Source organism: Colletes latitarsis, chromosome 6 (genome assembly GCF_051014445.1).
Source record: "Colletes latitarsis isolate SP2378_abdomen chromosome 6, iyColLati1, whole genome shotgun sequence".
In the NCBI taxonomy this organism is placed as follows: Eukaryota; Metazoa; Arthropoda; class Insecta; order Hymenoptera; family Colletidae; genus Colletes; species Colletes latitarsis.
In genome coordinates, this window is record NC_135139.1 from 20,412,726 (window position 1) to 20,429,455 (window position 16,730).

General features: G+C 42.7%; 1 protein-coding gene across 3 annotated transcripts in view; it reads right to left on the minus strand.

Moving 5' to 3' along the window:
- The window catches only part of LOC143342532 (uncharacterized), a 65,921-nt gene that overhangs the window by 40,116 nt on the left and 9,075 nt on the right, over positions 1-16,730 (minus strand). Inside the window, exon 2 of one of the 3 annotated variants that reach the window (XM_076766513.1) lies at positions 14,585-14,814. The exons of the other annotated variants lie outside the window; for them this stretch is intronic. Within the exon in view, the coding sequence (XP_076622628.1) occupies positions 14,792-14,814 (23 nt within the window). The 3' untranslated portion in view covers positions 14,585-14,791. Of the gene's footprint in view, positions 1-14,584; positions 14,815-16,730 lie in introns of those variants that run through there. 3 annotated transcript variants of the gene reach the window in all.

Here is a 16,730-nt window from a genome sequence, read left to right on the forward strand (position 1 = left end):
TTTGTAGAAATTTTGTAAAGTTTCTTTTTTCCTTCTGCGTGTACATACATGACTAAATATGTTAACATATTAAAATATTCATTCCCTTCGGGTCACAGTACCGAATACGGAAAAGTATGAGCTATTTTTGTACGGCATATATTTTCGTATTTCCATTAGAGTGAAAGAAGATAAAATCGAACGGTTGCCCGATGGATGGAGGGTTCCAGGAACGAGAACGCGAGCATACCCGAGCAACTGAAACCTCGTGGGTCCGATTTGTTTCAGTTATCCGGGAAATAGCGCGCCCGGAGGGATTTCGATCCAGTAAAGAAGACCTACGCGAATCGTCTCGCACGGCAGTCCCGTTCGAGGCGGCATAGGAACACCGGTGTTAAGTGGACGTTATTTTTAGATCGGACGCACGAGTCAAAACGTTCGGGTAATTGAGTGGCGGCGGTGATTTCTGTGCCGCAATTTGCATAGCTGCGCTCGGCTCGCGTGTTCCGCGAAAGAAATGCGCGCGCGGCCACCGTGAGTGGCCTGATTCTTTTTCTTCGACGGCCGTTCGAAAAAGCATGCGAATCGGCTTGCGTCAGAAACACGTATCCCACGCGAACCGCCGAGCGATTATGACGTTGGGTCGTTCCGTGACAAATCGGCCATTTTTTCTTTTTTTTTTTTTTTGAAGTAACATTTTCCATTTTCGTTGATGCGTTTATTTTATTGTTATTGCGTTTAAGCATAACGACGTCGATAGCAGAGACCGCGGAAACTTTACTACTACAACCGACCATATTTACAAAGTATCTCGAACATTTTGCAAATCATCGCAACTACAATAAGGCAACCATCTAACGTTTCGCCATTTTGTGTTAGTACAGGAAATCCTGACTCATTTCGGTCGAAAGTTATTAAGCTATTTCACCTTCGATACGTCTGACCGTGTAAACGAGTGCTCGCTTAAGTAGGAGTTATAACATCGATGATTAAGAGGAAGACTGCAGCCTCGGGCCTTATCTCCCAAGGGGCCTCATTTGCTAATATTTGCCTAGCGAATTAAATCATTTTCCAACTAATTTTAATGTGTTCAAAGTAAACTGAATCTTGTAAAACATATGTATCGAATCGAATGTGACTTAGCAAAAGGGGCCTTATACAGGGTATTCGCCCAACCCTGGGAAAAATTTTGATGGGGGATTCTAGAGGTCAAAATAAGACGAAAATCAAGAATACCAATTTGTTGATGGAGGCTTCGTTAAAAAGTTATTAACGTTTAAAGTTCCGCCCATTCGGAATTTTTTTCTTGAAAATGCGCAGGATTTCGGGGGTACGTCTATTCACCAAAAATGATTGCAATTGACCCCCGCAACCGAAAATAATTTTTCCAGAACGATTTGAAATTTTTGAATTTAATTGTTAATAACTTTTTAACGAAGCCTCCATCAACAAATTGGTATTCTTGATTTTCCTCTTATTTTGGCTTCTAGAATCACCCATTAAAATTTTTCCCAGGAGTGGCCGAACACCCTGTATATTAGCAAAAAATGGCGAAGTGACTTTTAAAATTGCAATATGAAGTATGTTCGGTTTGATATTGATATTATTAAGTATGGATTCTTCTTTTTCTTTTTGAGTGGCAAACGAAAGTACAGAGTTCTTATTCCCACACAAATTTGTACATACTTGTAATTGAAATTTTATTCATGTGTTTCGTTAATTCAGTGTTGTGTTGCCATAAATAAAGCTCGAACCGAGCCGTGGTGCGTATCGTGTGTGTCGCCGTACCGGCGCTAATGGAGTGCAAAGGGTTAAATTATTGGATTAATCTGCATTAAAGAGATCGAGTGTAATTTAAATTTAAATAAATATGGTGGGCTCGTGAAGAAATCTACACCGAAACGGGCAACGTTTGCGGGGTATACATTCTAGAAATGGGTCCGTTACAGACCTTAATTGATACTGTGGAAGGTAAACGCATACATTTTTGTCGCGCGTAGATTTATACGGAGTATAAATAGGAACTGGACTCGGTAAAAGTGGAAATATTATTCTATAATTGATAATCTTGCGCAGAAAGATCGAGTCGTTTATAATTCTCACAGAACCGTAAACTATGCATATCTAATACGCTTAATATAGTGGAATAATTATGATCTTATCGAGACATCGCCATTCACATTCAGCGCGAAACTAATCGTAAAAGGTACAGGTAAGTGTCCATATAGTATATCCTGTGTGGAAAGTAACTCTTGAAATTCTCTCAGGAATTGCACGCCATTGCTGAAGAAGATGCAGAACTGGGAACTAAGATGAACACGGTAAGTCCCAAAGTTATTAGAATTTGTAATCGTCTGCTGGTCGCCCTAATAAGACCCTGATACGATTCTGAATAAGTGTACAGTAGAATTGAATGCGTGAAAAATGTGTTCGACACGAATTAAAATGCGAGAAAAAGTAAGTAAAAGTAAATAAAAGACAAAAATTTCAAAATGGCGCTATTCACATGTCTCGCGTATCGATGCTCATAAAAGCGTTAGTATTTATGTTCTGTTCTTTTTTTTTAAATACATAGGTACAAGTTCGTCTCCTGTACTCGCCGCCAGAGGGCTAGGCTCTTGACTCTCCCGCAAGTGGTCGACCAACCACTTATTCCTACATATAGGCTCCTCAATGGACTGCTAGTAGAGTTTCTCGCGCGGCAAAATTCGAATCTCGAAACGTGAAATCGTTTAACTGTGACTCGCATGAGGTTTAACTATCGGTTTTATGCTGGAATAGTTATTGTAATTATTCAGTTAAGTTTTTTAACAGCGTCGTCCTGTAATGAAAGTGTACTCGAAACAGCTTTGAAATCGTTTACATTAATGTATATATTTGCCTATATCGCTTATAATTAGATTAAACAATGCAAAACCAATGAGCCGCGAGGAACCCTTGACTTTAACCTTTATTAATTTAGAGCACGAGTCTATTAACCTCGCAGGTATTTGAGACGTGAATTTTTCAATAAATTGTTTCGAACTTAACAAAAATTATTTCAAAATACACAGATCGTACGATTTTGCTTCTACTTCGTTTAAAATACAGGATTACAACATGGCCCCGACAAGTAATTATTAAACATTTTCTGTTTCACGTTTCGAAACCGTCCTCAGAATACGAACAAATTATTTTCTTAACGCGTTGGTTTCGTATTATATAAGCGTATCCGATTCTTAGTATAATTAATAATAGGTTTCGGAAACAGATTGTTACATCTGCGGCATGGCAGAAGATTTTTATTGCAAAATGATTTCAAAACACGAAAACGACTTAAGACGTTACCGTTTTCTATTTGTCCATTTCGTTGACGAAATATTAAAAAATTCCGATATTTTGGGAAACTGAACGTACGAGATAGTATTTATTCGACGTTTCTGCGTCTTTGTTTCAAACGCTCAGAAGCTCGTTCTCGTCAGTCTGCCGGTTCAACAGTTTCAATTTATCGAAGAAAATGTCAGTACATAGACGCATTCCAGCATGTGTTACACGTGCTCTACAAGTAATCTGATTACATCGCCAGAGTGTAGCAATATTAACGACTATTAATATTGCCACACCTACAATGTTCAACCCTTTCAAAACTTGACGGTAACATATGCGTACACGATGTTCTAAAATCAATAATTTTATGATGTATGGTATAATATTCGTACATGCACGTTACACGTGTGTGTATTGTCGCGAAATTATGCAACGATGATCTCCAATTATTCGTCAACGAAACTTGTCTTGAAAATCATTACGTTAATACTTTCGATACTTCCTTGCGCCATATAAATCATTGGCTTTTTAGTCAAACTGTATCGAATTAATATACGAGGACTTAATAATAAAACGAGCGACTATAGTCACCGATAGGATACAACAGACATGCGATACGACTATAGTTAGTGTGGAAAGCGTTAAAAAAAAAAAGAGTAACAATTTCCAAAATATTGAAAATCTTTCTCCAAAGACAGCGGTGGCCGAGTTTCGGCAACGCGTCGCCCCAAAAAGTGTCCAATTTATTATGGAACGATTCCGCCACGTTTGGGTGGCCGGGTCGATAGCGTTCCGTGGCCCGAAAAAAAAAGTCGATCGAGAACGTTTACGTTCGACGAATCGACGATCGAAAGCGCGGTATCGAACCGCGACCGGCCGCGTACCAGTTAAATTCATTGGTCTCGGTTTTTAAAAATAAAAAAAAAAAAAATCTTTGCATAGTTTTTGCCCGGGGCACGATACGCGAAACAATGCGTGTAATCGCGATTGAATATTTCGACGTACTTAAATCCCCGGTTTCGTTCGCAATCTTTTCCCACATAAAACGAGGCGCACGCGTGCTTATGCCGACAGAGTCTCCCGGAGGCGAGAGCGAGACCGCCATCACGGGAGCGACCAAGACGGAAAGAGAAACGGGACCAAGAGAGAAAAGGCAGCCCGGGCACTCAGCTTTCGTTTTCACCCAGCCTACTTGTTAATCCGGTGAGTCAATAGTTGTATAACACTGGAACTACGTTGCGTAACCCGGCGTTGGTTTCCCTCGCGACCTACTTGCCCACTAAACTAGACACACATTCTTATCCACCGGTAATCCGTCTCTCCCTGACCGTTTCTAGCGTTCTCCGCGCCGCTATGCTCCTACACTCGTGAGCGTTCCCCGCCGAGAACCGTGGCAGCTATCGACTCCACGGAATCGATCGATCGTTCCTCGAATGGACGCAACCTGTCGTCGTTACGACACGGTGGGACCTTTATACACCACCGACACCGTCGAAAGGACAATGGGTAGAAATTGGTCAACGCTGAACCTGGCTGCCAACCGATGCTTTTTACGGAACACGTTTCCGGTGGGTCTGAACCCCCCGCGTTACGATTTAACGCCGTTTTTCGATAATTCGATATTGCTTTACTTTATATCCGTCGTATTTATTCTTGCAACCTCGTCAAAAATCCATATTCGGAAGAATATTGTAATGATTCGTAAAATGAACATCGTTCCGGGGTCAGTATGTTTTCCACAAAGCATCGTGTTTCCTTGGCCTCTAAAGGGGATCCCCCCAAGTTGTGAGGGATGGAAATGTTCAATTTACGAATCACGTCTGGGGGGGGATCATTTTAAGAATCACCACTGTATTCATTTGTCTAGAATCCTCAATACGTAAATATTAATTTTGTTTAGTAAAAAGTGTGAAGAAGTCATTCGATTGGGGTACAGTAATGATTCGTAAAATGAACATCGTTTCGGGGTCAGTATGTTTTTCACAAAGCATCGTGTTTCGCGTTTCCTTGGCCTCTAAATGGGAATAGAAACGTTCAATTTACGAATCACGTCTGAGGGGGATCATTTTAAGAATCATTACTGTGTTCAGAATTTTGAATCCTCAAAATCCCATCGTAAATATGAATTTAGTTTAGAAAAAAATGTGAAGAGGGTCATTCGATTAACACTCGAGTACAGTAATGATTCGTAAAATGAACATCGTTTCGGGGTCAGTATGTTTTTCACAAAGCATCGTGTTTCCTTGGCCTCTAAAGGGGATCCCCCCAAGTTGTGAGGGATGAAAACGTTCAATTTACGAATCACGTCTGGGGGGGAACATTTTAAGAATCATCACAGTATTCATTTTTCTAGAATCCTCAACGCCCCATCGTAAGAGTAAATTTCATTTGGTAAAAACTACTTTTTACGTCACGATGTCGTTAGACGGTGAAACATTTCTGATGCTCGAAGTAAAAATAGAAGAGAAGAACGAACATAGACCGTCTATCTTGGATCAATTTCCGCAAAACGCGGTGAAAACGCGATAATGTCCGAGCCGCGATACGATAATGCCCGCGATGGTAATCTGAATTCCATTCAGACCATGACCCAGGGTAAGAGTGAAAAATTATCAACGGCTTCCATTCGCGGCGACGTGTAACTATATTCGTGTGGTGTTGCGTACACTTCAAGGCCCTATCGATCGGAGATCGCGAATATTCGACTCCGGGACGGAGAGTAACGGAGGACATTTCACGACAGTTTGAATCTTCGACATCGTTTCGATGGTGCCCGACCTTGAGCTCGATCGAAGCGATCCATTTTGGCGATATCCCGCGCTTTTGAACGCCCGATTGCCACAGACGCCGCAAGAAGCCACCCATCGATACATAATCGGTCTGAGACAAGTTGACCAACGCGACGGCAAAAATATCGCAAGACGACAACTTGGACGTTGAAAACGTCCAACGAGTATGGAATTTGTCAACATTTTTTTTTTTTTTTTCATCGCGATAAAAAGCTAGTACGACGAAAACGTACGAGGATCGATTCGTAACCGAGGTCTCTGATCCTGTAAAATATGTTCCGAGATAAAAGGAATTCATGAAACAGATCTGAAAATAAATTGTACACTGGCGTTGTTGGAGACGTTGGTTATCAATCAACGCTCGTGCATATGTAAATAAGTAGAGAAACGTTACGGTAACGTCAGTAATAACCAATTAAATTATACTTACAAAATAGTACGTGTGAAAACTTCTTTTATATAATTAATTAAAATGAAAAAAAGAAGAAAAAAGAAGAGTAGCAGTTAAGTCGTGAATTGCGAGATGCGGTTAGTTAACGCGGTAATAAACTCCAAACTATTTATGCGCTATGTAGAACACAAATATGGTTGATTGCACCTAATAAAAAGAAAATTTATTCGAGAAATATGTGATCGAGGCGTTCCAAGTACCTTTCAAAATATCCGATCAAAAATTAGGAAACGATCAAACGGTCCGCGATCCGTTTCGCATTTTTCAGCGAACGCGTAAAACGATCCTGTACGCAAACGTTGGATCGGTAGTGTATGCAACGATATCGTAACAAAGGAAGCAGCAAATAAACGCAAGGAACATCGATCGCAAATCATGGGTAAAAGTAAAAATTCGTCTGCCTGTAACAAAGGCAGTAAATATCGAGCCCGAGCAATAAATAATAGAAACGCCGAATCGTTCGATCTCGGGAATCGATTACGAGGCGCGATCTATCTTAAGCGCGCATTTAAATATAGTCGCCCGGTGTTCCATAGTCAATCGTCGTCGGGGTTTGAAAAATCGCGAAGTCACGAAATCGATGGCGGAACGGGGTCATCGTGAACACGCAATCAAATCGACTGGTTAAACTGATAAACGCAGCAAGGGCTGTTCGAATTTTACGGAAGCCAAACCGGGAGAATTTTGAGACGCAAATACTGGCCGGTCGGTCTCGATCAGGACGCCATCTTGGTGGTTTTAAAAAGTCGATTCCTTTTCATACAAAATAAAAAATGCAACGAAATCGAATTTTTTACGGTCGAAAGCGTGAAACATCGAACGTTTTAAGGCTAATTCGACGCGAACTATTTTTAAACGTACGTTTTAATATATGTAAGATAGATTATCGTCAGGAAAAAATTCCGAAATGCAAGGCTTTCGTTTGGTATTCCCCTTAACTCGACTCGTCGATGATCGATGACGCGGGACGATAATGGATCGCGACTGAAAAATTGTTTCGCCGGGGATGCAGGTCGCGGAACGAGAATACAGTCGAAACCGGCATGTAAGGAGGGTGGGAGGGGACGGGGGAGGGCGAGGAAGCGGAAAAAAAGAAAAGAAAAAGAAAAGGACTCGCGCGAGTCTGCACCGGCTGACTTATTAACAGCGGTATTGAGATTAAGTTTATTCAGCAACGTGTATGCCATGACACACTAACCAAGTGGTCGAGACCCACTTAAGCTACCGGGTGACCTCCATCGAAATGGAGTGGATGGGGTGATAGTGCGTGGTGTATTTTAAGCGTGTTATACGCAACGCTCACGGAAAGCGTCCCGACGCGAGGCCGTTCGCGGGTGTCCTTCGATTTTCAAACGGGAAGACCATTAATTGCCTGCACCGTGCCGCGGCTACGATTCGCGTCGGACCTTCGAGGAAACGACTGTTTGCACGCCACACAGATTTCGCAAAGGCGAAAGATCGTTGCCGTATCGTAACAACAGAAATTACGCCGCGTTTTCGGCAAGGGCCGCTTCAACGACGTCGGAATCACTTTCGAAATCGCCTCGCGAGTCTCCTAACAAGGAAATCATCGGGACGAACGATTTTTGGGCGGGACTGCGTGACAAACTACAGCATGCTCCTACAAATTGCCTATAAACATTGTAAATTTCAGATTACAGGTAACTTTGCCAGACCTAACCTCAAATTGTCCACGAAAGCGAAACTGGCATACTCAGAATTTGTCATACAACTTATTTTTACAAGAGTCTTATCTAGACTTATTTTCTTCAACGTCTTTGCCAGACCTAACCTCGAATTGTCCACGAAAGCGAAACTAGCATACTCAGAATTTGTCGTACAACTTATTTTTACAAGAATCCTATCTAGACTTATTTTCTTCAATTTTGTCAGACCTAACCTCGAATTGTCCACGAAAGCGAAACTAGCATACTCAGAATTTGTCATACAACTTATTTTTACAAGAATCCTATCTAGACTCATTTTCTTCAACGTCTTTGCCAGACCTAACCTCAAATTGTCCACGAAAACGAAACTGGCATACTCAGAATTTGTCGTACAACTTATTTTTACAAGAGTCCTATCTAGACTTATTTTCAATATGTTAAATAAAAAAATCACAAAAGAATTCTGGATGATACGCGACGCTTAAAAGGCTTTTTAGGTTATTTTACGATCGAAACGATGTAGAAAAACTGAAACGAAACAGTGCTTACGAGTAAACCACGAAACACGGGAGAACAAAAAATGGATGACCGACAATTAGAAGAGAACCGAAGACTTTACGAGCACAGATTACAGCCCGAGGACCGTTCGTTTTCACTTTCGATGTCTGCAGATTCGCATAACAGAACGAAATTGGCCGGGCGCTGCTCTTCCGAGGATCTTTGGAACGAGAAAGTTCCCGATAGTTTCGCTATTTGAAAGCCCGAGGATATTACGATGAATCTCCGCGTTACGTAACCGGCTGGAAGTAATGTATTGTCAAATATACCAAGTCGAGAACCACGAATCGTTGAAATCGAACAAACGAACATGAACAACCGCCGAAGAACAATTACGCGATTATCTACGCGAACGACTTTATCGTTCGGGAAAGTACCCGGCACTTTGAAGCCTTCGACAACATGATATAGTAGTCAGATATTCGGTCGAATACATAATGTTAGATATTTTCAAATTTTGAAAGAACGACACATTAAAAATATCTATAATTCATTGAATTAAAATAAAGTATATACATAGGATAAAGTAATTTTTAAATGCACATTGATTTTCTGCGTTCCCCTAACCCTAAAATTAATACCTGTCTGCAATAATATTATAATAAATCCTCGATTTATCGGACAGAATACTACAGTCTAATGTTAGTATACGCCTAAGCTATATGTCGTTCGGTTCCACCCCGTACTATTTTAAAATTGAATAATTCCTTGAAAACTGTGTCACCCTAACCTATACAGAGAAGCTGGAGAGAATAGCGCTGGATGGAATTCAGATTTAGTGATCAGTATTTTTGGAAAAAGTTTATTTTACCGTTGCTCAGGAATCCGTATCACGCACACCGACGACTAATATAATACCATTACTGTCACAATTAATGGACAAACAAAATCTTAACCCTTTGCACTACAAGCATTCACTTTGGTGGAAACGACTAGCTCCCGCGACACAATGTTGCAGCGGCTACTGTGGGAACTAAAATCAACCTTCCCAGAAAAATTTATAAATGCTTGAAATTTCAAATTCGTTCGTTTGTTTCGTTAATTAAGTTTCCGTTGTCGTAGGTAAACTTTGAATCGAATTGCGGACACTATGTACGTCGTCGTAGCCATCGAAGTAGAAAGGGTTAATGAGGTTAGGAAATCTCTGAATTTAACAAGAATCCGTTTCGAATGGATTGAAAGTCGGCGTCGTAGAGGTTTAACCGTCGCTTAATGCCTTTAATTAATCGAATTAAGTCAAAGGTAATCGGTATGCGAGTGAAATTGATCGTTTCGCAACGGAACGTAATTGCTTAACGAGTCGATTAATTAAAAAAAACGAAAACGTTCGGTGGTCGAGCTTCTGCTTCCAGGAGGAAAATCTAACCGAAACGAAAAGAATCGCCTCGGATCCTCCGGGTATCGTGTCGCGAGGCACATTAGCTAACCGAATACGTATACATTTCTTACGCAAACTAGCGAAAGTAGGCGGGTGCGAGTGCCGCTCGGCAACGAACGGAGAGACCAAACCAGAGAGTCAGCCAGCCAGCCAGCCAGCCCAGCCACACACGTAGCACGAGTCAAAGAGATACGTGAGAGCGCGTGTGTTCGTGTCGAGCAGCTCGGGTTGGGAAAAGGGTTGCGAAAGGCTGCCGAAAGCGCCTCCTTCGCGCCGAAAGCGAGAGTGGAGAAGCATGGCCCGAGTCACGAAACGGTATGCCGTTGCTGGAGACATATCTGGGGCCCATACATTCCCAACAGGCCTTAATTAACACGTGCTCGGGCTACGCGAGTTATTTATATCGCTAGCGATCAAAAGGAAGTATATAATTGGCGCGTGTTCCGTCCGTGGAACTTTTCGTATTCATCGATCGACGCGTAACGGACGTTCGAATATAATTTCATTTTTTAATTAATTGAATTAGTCGCGACGCGAGCGATAAACCTAACGTACGGTTTGATCGTTGACCTCGTTAACGCTCGTATACATATCGCCTCCGATCGACTGAAAACGCCACCAGCAATAGACGTTGGAATTATTATTATTTGGTAAATGCCGGTCTCTCCCTTTATCTCGCCACGATCGACCGAAAGCATTAGCGGCCGTACACCGACCGATTATTATTATTTAACACGTTCGCCGCGCCGGCTTTTTCGTGGGACTTTCATATTCGGCGGCGCGGGTCAGTTTCACTTTCTACTCGATTTTTATATACGACGGCGACCCCGGGGAAATATATTAACGCAAACTTTTTTACGCGCGCCACGTTACGTTTTGGTAATTCTAACCTAACTAAATCTTCCTAACCCAGACCAAACTTTCACTTTATATATAAAAATAACGATTTATATACACCACTACGGTGACGCAAGGCATTGAATAACATTAAATTCGGTTTTCCTAAAACGACGTACCGGAAGGATTAAAAGCAACTTAACCTATCGAGATTAAATTCGGGCAATAAAAGTTTTAAGGGCACTTCTGAGCCTTCAATTTCCAAGCAGCGCCGGGCACACATGTTGCAAGACACGTCCGACAGGAAACATACCAAGGAAATTAGTCGAAACGGAACAAGCCTTAATTCGACCTCCTTAAATATGGCAGGTTACGAACGAAAGATGCTTTTTCCACGGTTCCTTGAAACGAAAGGAAAGTTCGGTCGCCATTGAAGGAACATTGCCGGAAGAGGACGGAGCGCGTAGTTTAGATCGTGGACCATGACCAAGTGATAGTGACTTCGAGAATCAGCTGACGCACGGCTCAACGAGGTTACGCCGCATTTAAATGTGTTCCATTTTATGACGGTTGTGCGGAAACTACTCGCGACGTTAGACAGTCGCTTCACGTAGCCGCGCGATTCGCTTGCATAAATCATTAGAAAGCTATTTAAACGTTGGACGCGAACTCGCGCGACGACGTATCGCGCTCATTTTGTAATATATGTCGTTTGTTTCTTTTGTAAATGTACGAAGAGGAATATTACGCAACTTAGCTGGTAACACGAACGAGCCTGAGAAATCTACAGGTGACAAAAAGTCGTCAACGGTTTTTACGCGTTTCTAACGGCTACCCCGATCCATCAAGCCTGCGTTCAAATTTCTTGCGCGAGAAGAAAAAAAACAACGGTTCGTTCAGCCTCTGTATTCTTTTCCCGTGACGCAAATCGAAACCCGCCCAACGATCTGCACCGTTTCCCGCGAAACAATTTTTTCGCCTCCTTCAAGGACCACCGTACAAGCAAAACACCGTCCTTACGGAACGGATCGTTCAAGGTCCCGACCACGAATTACCAAATTCTAGAACAGCACCGCGTGGTTACGGGTATCGCCGTACTGCCCCGTAGGGAACCGTTCCTTGCTCGAATTTTCCTCGATCTTTATTCCCAACGGCACCCTCTCTTTGCATGTATCGCGTAACGATCGCACCGATATATCTTTCGAAGATAAAAAAGCGTCGCGTCCTCGTCGGATTCGCGCTAACGCGGCCGGCGCAGGCGTCGTCCGCGGGAGAGGTGCGAGAAGGCGCTGCGTCCACGTACGCGACTGAGGGAGTAGGACGGAGGGAGGGGATAGTGGGGGAGGGTGAGCCCCCGGTGGGAGGCAAGGATTCGTGTCATTGTCAGTGGGTAATCAGGTCAGTGGGCCACTGGGACGACCACTTTCAATTTCAGTCCTTCTAACTGTGCAACTCCGCCGTGCCGCGTCGTGTTATCTCGCGCTCTCGCTCTCGGTCTCCCTCTTACGCCCCGCGGCCGCGATGCGTTCGTCTTTTTTCCCCCGACGCGCTCTCCTCTGCTCGTTTATATAGTAGTAGCGAGGAGACTCTCGCGAGTTCTCTCGAGGGCGGTGTGACTCTTGCAGGAGAGAAAGAGAGGGGAAGAGGCGCGAAGTCGTAAACGCGGCAGAGTGATAGACGAGAGGGGTACGGTAACAGGACCGAGAGAGGGGGAAGTCCTGACACGCGCCAATCACGTCACGCTTCTTCGGTTGCAAACGTAGCGAGCGCTATGGTTTAACAGAAACGTGCAAGAGAGTGATAGGGAGAGTGACAGGATGGACGCATGCGGGACAAGGGGAGAGGGGATGAATGATGCACGCGCGATCACGCTCGTTCGTTCGTTTTGCTCTCTCGCACGGACGCCGGGAAAGATAGCAGAAAGTAGGACGCGTATTAAAAACCACAGACCGTGTCCCGTGGCGTCACTTCTCGTGCCTCGCCGCGGCGCGCCGGTATTACCCAATCGAATTCATCATAACTGGCACGAGAAACGTACGAGCAGGCGAACAGGCCGACGAACGAAGGAACGAACGAACGAACGGGCCGGCGGCTTGTCGAATTGGTTGGGAAGGTAGGGGGTGAATTATGCGGCACAAAAGAGAGAGGCAATTTCGGTGATAGACGAGATCAGCGCCGTGACGCGGCCATCGATGGAAACACCGACACCCAGCTTCTTACTATCTATGATAAAGACTTTCGATTTCGATGGTTCGTGGTCGAGACACGCGTATTGCAACGCGTACGCGACACGGTATCTGCGGATTTTCTTCGCCCCGTTCGTTCGAACGAAGGGAAAGGCACGCTCGCTGCGAGGTATTAAATTCACGGTGAGAATTTTTCACACGGAAGTTCCAGGGAAATATTACTCGAGCGCTAAATTTAGCCGCTGATCAAAACGAGACCAACGCCGTAGTGCGGCGATCGTGGGAATTATAAAAGGTGCGAGCGCGCCTCGTCCACTCGAATCGATGATCCTTAATTACGTTTGAAAATTAAGCTGACGCCAAAGCATAGAGTGAATTAATTTTCCTAAGGAATTAGGTCGCGCCCTTGAGGGGTTGCTCGGTAAAAGCTTAAGGAACGTCTGCTAACTATATTCGGTTGATCGAACGTTCTTTAATCTCTGCCGTGACGGTAGACAAATAACCCGTATCTATAAAGACTACGAAACGGTTACCTATGCATTATTAATAAACGAACCTAATTCCGCATAGACCGGATTGTCATGTTCGAGAAACCGATCGAGGTACAATAATGTTTCCGTGGCGTGCTACAACTCGTAAACATCGAAACGATATTCCGTACTTCGATGGAAATAGAAAATTTAACTGAACCCAATTTACAAGTTTTAAACCGATTATGCTAGCCGGTTCTATGCGCATGGGTGAACAAATCGAACGTTTCCGCAATGCTAAACATTTTAACACCCTCGCCGCTCCAAATGTCACGCGCATGCGTTAGGTAGAACGGATAGCAATTCTTATATGCGATCCTTTGGGCGAGCTTTGAGATGTTGATACCATTGGGAGGGCGCCACAAGTTAGGAGAAGCAATTTTGGCGACGCCGAGATACATATATGGTCTACTTTTCGATGCCGCACGGTGTAGCCACCATTCGAACACGTTTAAACGCGTTTCGTTTGCATTTACAAATACAATACCATTATGCAACCGCACTGCATGCAATTATATGTGTTCTCAATAAATCAGTAATGACGAAATAATGATTACTAACCCTCTGAGAATGCGAGCCTGGATATTCTCAATGGCACACTTTTACCGACAGCAATTTTATCGTAAATTATAGGTTAAATTGAAAAACGAGATGTCGCTTAGCTATTTATTGGACCATCTTGAGTGTAGCGCTACTTCTCTTTCCTTTTTCTTTTCCTATTAACCTTATTATGCGTACACTACAATTTTGCGACATTTTTTACTTCTGTATATGTATACATTTGTGTTCACTCTTCACTCTATTCAGCTTCTGAATAGGAAGCTACAATGTTGTTTTTATATTTAATTCTCGGACAGTAATTTACACTTGTGATCAACTTTTTATGGTACACAATATTTACGTGCACTCGGACAGCGGCGTAAATGAATATTTATGTTCTCTGTCTCGTCATTTATGGCAATTTTATTGCCTCAAAACACCCGTCTATGAAGTACCCGCCGAAAATGGTTTCACCTGTATCGAGCTATCGCGTCATTATGATGTAAGAGGGTAAAGGGCCCTGCGAATGCAGGGGGATGAACGTTCGTACAGATAAATTGGCCGAGGTATCTACACACCGGTGCCGCAGCCTGCTGGGAACGTTGAATAATAATTATTGTTGTTGGCTCGGCTTGGTGTTATTGAGTTATTCCAATGCGAGTTTATCAAAGTGGGTCAAGCGATTCAATAGCGACCGCCGTGGAGGAGAAACGACCCATCGTCTTAACGTGGCGTGGGAGTGTACGTAGAGCAGTAAAGCCACATACATACAACGACAAACACTACCACATCACTGATTTAGTATATATATTCATATACATATATACATACGTATATAAGTAAAAAAAATCCTTTGCGTTACTTAGGGCAAACAAAATGTGCAAAGTTAAATTCCATATTCCCAATATTTATTTTTTTTTTTATTTTCTACCAAAGGAGACGAACAATAAAATTATTCGACCAAACAAAAGCAGAGAAATTTGAATGACGTAACAGGTATCTATTCTTCAAGCGATCGCATTTAATATTAGAAATTTATCAGACTATTAAATGACATATTAAGATTAATAAGACAGATGTAATTGAATATTAAGTAGAACAAAATATCATTTCTTATCAGGAGAGTCACAAAATGTCTATTCAACAAATTTTGCGTGATTTCATTTTGAATGATTCCTTTATGCAAGATTACTAATAGTTATAATATCCGTGATTAACGTCAAATGCTTACTAAAAAGGAATGATCGTTTCTACTTTGGTTCGGTTACCTCTCGATTTTCGAACAAATTTTTCGATCTTACGATATAGCATCTGGATCACGGCCGAATAGATATTGCATAATATTCGATTATTATCTATACTAATAATAAACTCGAGCGTGATGTTTGCCTACGACATCGGTCGAAAACGTTTCGATATTAAATTATGAAATTTTACAGGTCTCTTCCAAAAGGATTCGAACAGCGTTTAATAAAAGTTCGACCTTGAAATTCCAGTTATTGTCTGAGTAACGAATTAAAAATGTCTACAAACTTATTCAATGGACTCATCGTATCTCACGCGTGGCCTATTTTATCCAAGTGTAATAAATTTCGTAATGGTCTTCGATAAATGAACGAATGGGAGTTTCTGTTTAGCAACATTCTTCTATAACCGGTTACAAATCATAATCCCGTACAAACTATGTATTACTCAGCCAGCCAATGTGTATTATTAGTCGAACAAACTAACCAATTGACGCTATATTTAACAATTCTCGTCCATAACATGTTATGTTACGCAGATGGTTCTCTTGTTAATCTTAAGTATTCCCAGAATTAATCTTCTTCGAAAACTACTTAAGAGATAGTTAATCCCATAATTTAAAAAAAAAATCTTATTTTTGGAACGATTCCACGAATATTACATAGGAAACCACTTCGAATTCTCATATACCAAAGCCATACAGATCCGTGCGATACAATGGACGCGTAGGTAATAATCTGGCTACCCACAGTACATGGAATCTCAAAGAGAGCGACTGTTGATTCGGTGCTTCGAACAGATGTTAAGCCTCGAATCAAATTGTCTAGGCAGCTCCCGTGGCATTGTACACTTCCCCTGCGGAACGCGATGCGCGATGACTCATTCTTTTCTCCTTTGGTATCATATACTTCTAACTCGCTGGCAATTATCATAAATCTGAGCGCAACTGCAACGTGGAATAGAGCGGACGCGTTAGTCGGCACCTTTTCGCACAATGGGCCTGTGCCACGCGCGACAGCGTCGGGTCTCCGTCACGGGATTTTTCGCAGGTAGTTTGAAGAGCAATTATCCGCTTTCCCATTAGCGTTCGCAACAGGTAGAAGAGAGGCGCGCGACAAGCCATAAATTCCCGTAGGAAAGCGACGGGCTCCTTCGCTCCTGGCGTGAGTTGGGACAACAGTGTCAACGGTTGCACAATGCAGGACAAACGAAAAAAGGGAACCCGATCCCGGTGCGCGAGCATCAACCCCTCCCCTACCCCGCC